Source organism: Elaeis guineensis, chromosome 4 (genome assembly GCF_000442705.2).
Source record: "Elaeis guineensis isolate ETL-2024a chromosome 4, EG11, whole genome shotgun sequence".
Lineage (NCBI taxonomy): Eukaryota > Viridiplantae > Streptophyta > Magnoliopsida > Arecales > Arecaceae > Elaeis > Elaeis guineensis.
Genome location: NC_025996.2, coordinates 126119204 through 126123797, shown reverse-complemented (window position 1 = coordinate 126123797; position 4594 = coordinate 126119204). Strand labels below are relative to the sequence as shown.

Genomic DNA, 4594 nt, shown 5'->3' with positions numbered 1-4594 from the left:
ATATGTAATGATTATTTAGATGTTTTCTCCATCAATTTATGCAAACCATGGAAACAAAATGCACCTGAAATCATAACAAGTTGGAAGATGATTTTAACTTTCGTATCTTATAGGATTGTGGTTAAAATGTTTTTTTGTGGAGAAAAATACATACTTGTGGACTGTTGGACACCACTTAGAGATAGAGATAAAACTGTGGAAACTCTAATTAAGGTATGGTAAGGAACTTGAATGGCTAAGAAGAGGCAATGCAGGCACATGAAGTGGTGCCACATGGTCTGTTTGAGTGATGGGGCCATTTAAGCAATGACAAAAAGTAGTGTCAAAAATGCCTGCTACTGCGCAAGCTATTGTTCAACACAAACTACAGAGAAAGGAGACTTGTCAGGTCCCATTTCATGTTGTTATGCCACAGCTCCAATGGGGTAAGACTGCAGCCCGGCGTGGGATGCCTTCTAAAGGAGTGCTTTTCTTTTCATAATCTTTTTCTAGTATGATGAGGAAAATGAAAGATGAGACCTATGAATGCTTGTTTCATGGTGCACGATTTGCATGGTAAAATGCTGTGCGGCACTCGGTGTGCTGTATCGAGAGATGGACGACTATCAAATAAAACAACCTTACATATCATACATGGCTTGTCGCTGTTGATAGCTGTTTATTTTTTGATGGTGGTCATAGAGTGGTGCACAGCATTCGACGGTGCAAACTATGCACTACAAAGGATCCTAGGTCTTTAAAATATTGTGAAGTTTTATCCATTTTGACACTAGGAAATAAGCAAAGACTTTATGCTAATTGTATGATTGGAGAGCTAAACTTAGCTACAAGCCTTTGTAGACTACAACCATGTACCACATCGAAGCTCCTCTTTGTGACCCAGTTACCACTTGATGCAGGGTCCAGAAAACCAATGCATAGTTCCTGCTGCATATGCAAGGAATGGGCAGAACAGTAGCATATGTAGCTAGACATACATACTGTTTTACATAAGAAGTCAACATTAGTGTTTCATAGATGTACGTACTATACGTAGAGAGGTCAAGCTTTTCTTCTGGTGAGCAATTTCTAAAGGTCAAGGGTGCAAGCACAACCATCTGCAAAGAATCTGACATGATCTGGGTTATAGACCAGCGCTCACACCTCTCTACATGAAGGGGGTTCCAGGTTGAAGACTTCAGAGGTACTTGACCCGTAAGTAATTTCTTTAGGTGGGTCTTCTGTCATCCGCCCTTTATTAAGAAGAAGAAGCGATTAGACCAGTGTCGCTTCTGTTCTATTTGGGTGCAGGACAAAATATATGAATGTCACAAATCAAGTGCATCTTTTGAGAACACGTACATCATTTAGTTTACATTCTTTTTTTTTTTTTTTTGCCCCTTCGTAGTAAAGCTTAATAACATTGACTCAGAAAATGGAATATGTTATTGAGTGTACATTGATCAACAGAGATCAAAGACAAAGTACGTAAAAATACTGAATTGAGAAAAGAAGTTGCTTCACTACAAGTGCATTGGAACGCAATAAGAAATGAGACTACAATTTCTAGTTACATATAGAAGAGATGAGACTCATTCAAACCTTGAGATTATTCGACTCCAACTTAGCTGAGTTCTTCGCAGATTAATGTCTTCTTTACTAGGTTATCACAATGTCTTGGAGTCCTATACAAACAAAGAATTGTGGCCTTATCCATGACCCACCCATGCACTTAAGTTCCAACATTAGAGCAATGGTCGTTGAGAGCCTGAAATTCTATGCAAAGTGCTGCGATGGCCATCACTATCTAGGTTGGAAAATAACGAAATTTTGACGCATCGCAAATATAATTTATTCGATCACTCGTCAACATGGCAGGAGAGGATTGGTGCGATATAACATGGGTATGAACCATTCATGAAGCACCATAATAGGGCATATTGGAAAGAAAATTGTAATAGTGATGTTGTCTTATAACTTTTTTTTTTTTCAGAGGGACAGTACTTTGTTGCTATGCTCACACATGATGTAAGGCCATGTGTGGCTGGCCATATTTGAAGCCTCCATGGGTAATTCATGGGGTCTTCAGCCAATAATATTATGAGTACAGAGAAATTGTGGCCAAACATCATATGGGTGGGTTCCTACTGTGGATTTTGTTGCAGCTGTCCTGTTGTAACCGGAGATATTATTCTTTTGGGGTAGAAGGAAGCTTCATAAATAAATCCGAGGGAGGTGGGGGCTGTCAGAAGACTTGTGGTTGAGAGCAAAAGAGGCACGAAAGAGCACTTTCAATAAAATTAGAGAGACCCAGCTACCCCCAGCCTCAGGCAGCCTTTCCCCTGTGGTCCAACAGAAGGAAAAGCAGCAGGGCTGTAACAAATAAAACTTTCAGAAGATGACTAAAGAAAGCAGTGATATAGTCTTGACTTCCTTTCAAACAGCTGAAGTAGTCCAACACCTTGTATGTGTCAATAATAATATAACTGATGGTAGTAGAAGAGCAACCAGTGGTGGCCTTTCCTTGTGTTTATGGTTGGGAATGAAACAAAGTTTTCTTTTACATCTCTTGTTAAATGTTTAACATATTGTTTATGAATAAAGTTGGATTGTGTCAAAATCTCACCATTCTCTCAATCTAACGCCTCAGTATTGCATGCACCAGGTGCAATTGGACCGCGTCAAATCCCACGGTGGATAACACGCCATCCTTCCCCTTGTATTCCACCAGTTCCTGATTGTGCGCTATCCACCGTGCATATGCTCCGGGATTTGGCCCGATTCGCTTGCACCTGGTGCATGCAATAATTTCTCCCATCTAACAAAGGCTCATTAAATTTGGTTATTGCTTTACTGAAAATTTTTACAGAAAAGAACATCATGATACATATTTTTCTTTTCTGGTGGGCTCTCAGGGTCTGATTGTGTTTAAAACTCAAAATAACTACCCAACTGTCCTCTGTCATTAGCCTGCCATTATAGCAGACCTCTTCTTTATCCAACTAAATAACCTTACAAAGTTAACCGCAGGACCTCAGGTTAATACCCATCAAAAAATCCATTCCGTTTGAAACTAACACAATGAACAAAAGATCAAAAAAAAAGTTGTCCTTATGCTGTGTGTTTTTTGCTCACCGTACCTTTTATTGTCCTAATTCTGAAGGTTCCGTGCTAGCTTGGCTTATCTCTTCATTTTTCTTTTCTTCTCTTTCTGTGTGTGTGTATGTGTTTTTTTTTCCTTTTCTTTCTTTCATTTTTTGAATCTAACTCTGCCTTCATTCAGTGATCTCAATTTCCATGCACTGAACTCACCACTCACCAGCCATGGACTCAAATAAATAAAACAAGAAAAAAGAAGAGAAACATAAAGATGGGTAAATAGGAGAACAAAATAGAGATGGATATCTCTTAATCCTTCACTAATCAGCTCTCATAGGGCGGCGCAAACCGCACGCCGCTCAGAGATGTACAAATCCTACCCATAGACAATCCCATGGGGGCTTTAAGTCAGAATCACTACAAGAAAAAAGAAGAAAAGAACACAGGAGCCGGCAAAAAGGACAGGACAGATGAGAGAGAAGCCGGCAAAAAGGAAAAACGAACAGAGAGCAAGCCACACAGAGAGAGAGAGAGAGAGCGCTCCTTCATTCCTCCTAATCTTTATCCTGTTCATCGTAGCATGGAGGTGAGGGACCGGAAGACGACCTCCTCGCAGGGGATGGTGAGGCCCATGTCATGGTCGAAGCCGAACTCCTCCTCGGCTCGCCTGAGGAGGCTCTGGAACTCGGGATGGGAGAGATAAGAGATAGGAACAATGAACCGGCTCCGGTTCTCCCCTACGTACACCGGAAAGTGGCCTTTTGGCACGTCCACCGGCAACCCTTCTTGCTCTCCTCCACTCCTCCCCAAGCTTGAGCACCTCCTCAGTATCTGCTTCAAAACAGCCGTTTGAGGCAGCTTGTTGGACTTCCTAATGGCCATTTCTTCTTTCCTTCCCTTCTTAAAGTACTACTAATTGCTTGGAAGTTGATGAAGACTGGGAAGGGAAGAAAAGAGAGAGAAATTGGGATGGTTGGAAAGGAGAGGAGAGAATTCTAAGTGCGGTTGGTGGTGGGAGAGTTGAGAGGGGAGTCGAGGGGGTATTTATAGGAGAGTTGGAGGGGGAGCAGGGGCATGTGCCGGGGTGCGAAAGAGGAGGACAGGCCACGAGGGTGTTGGGGTGCGTGTGTGTGTGTTCACTGGTGGAAGGGACATGCCCGGGTGACCCTTTAATCCCTCTGCCTGCCCTTCCTAAGGGCAAACCTGGCCCCTTTCTCCCATATCCACCAAGATCTCCCTTCCTTTTTTTTTAATTTGTACTGAGAGGTTTGTGCCTGTATTTGCTTGATTAAACTTGTACTAAAGCTTGCAATGTCCGATCTTTCCTCTCTAAGGTGGATATACGTACGTTTGCCTGGCTTTAAGGAGAGGGTTTTGACTCACTTCTTTCAAGTTTCCACTTTCTACCAACCCTGCTTTTCATCTTTACCAGGCAGGTTTGCTCCACGACAGGTTTGTAGAAAACAGTAGTTTACGAGGGTTCTGGTTGTATTTTGGCATGAAAAAAAAAAAAAAA

General features: G+C 41.9%; 1 protein-coding gene across 1 annotated transcript; it reads right to left on the bottom strand.

The window, feature by feature from the left end:
• Positions 1-3358: 3358 nt before the first annotated feature.
• Positions 3359-4118, bottom strand: LOC105042455 (auxin-responsive protein SAUR50-like). Its single transcript, XM_010919681.4, has one exon. The coding sequence runs from the start codon at positions 3958-3960 to the stop codon at positions 3649-3651; it is 312 nt and encodes a 103-aa protein (XP_010917983.1). The 5' UTR covers positions 3961-4118; the 3' UTR covers positions 3359-3648.
• Positions 4119-4594: the final 476 nt, after the last annotated feature.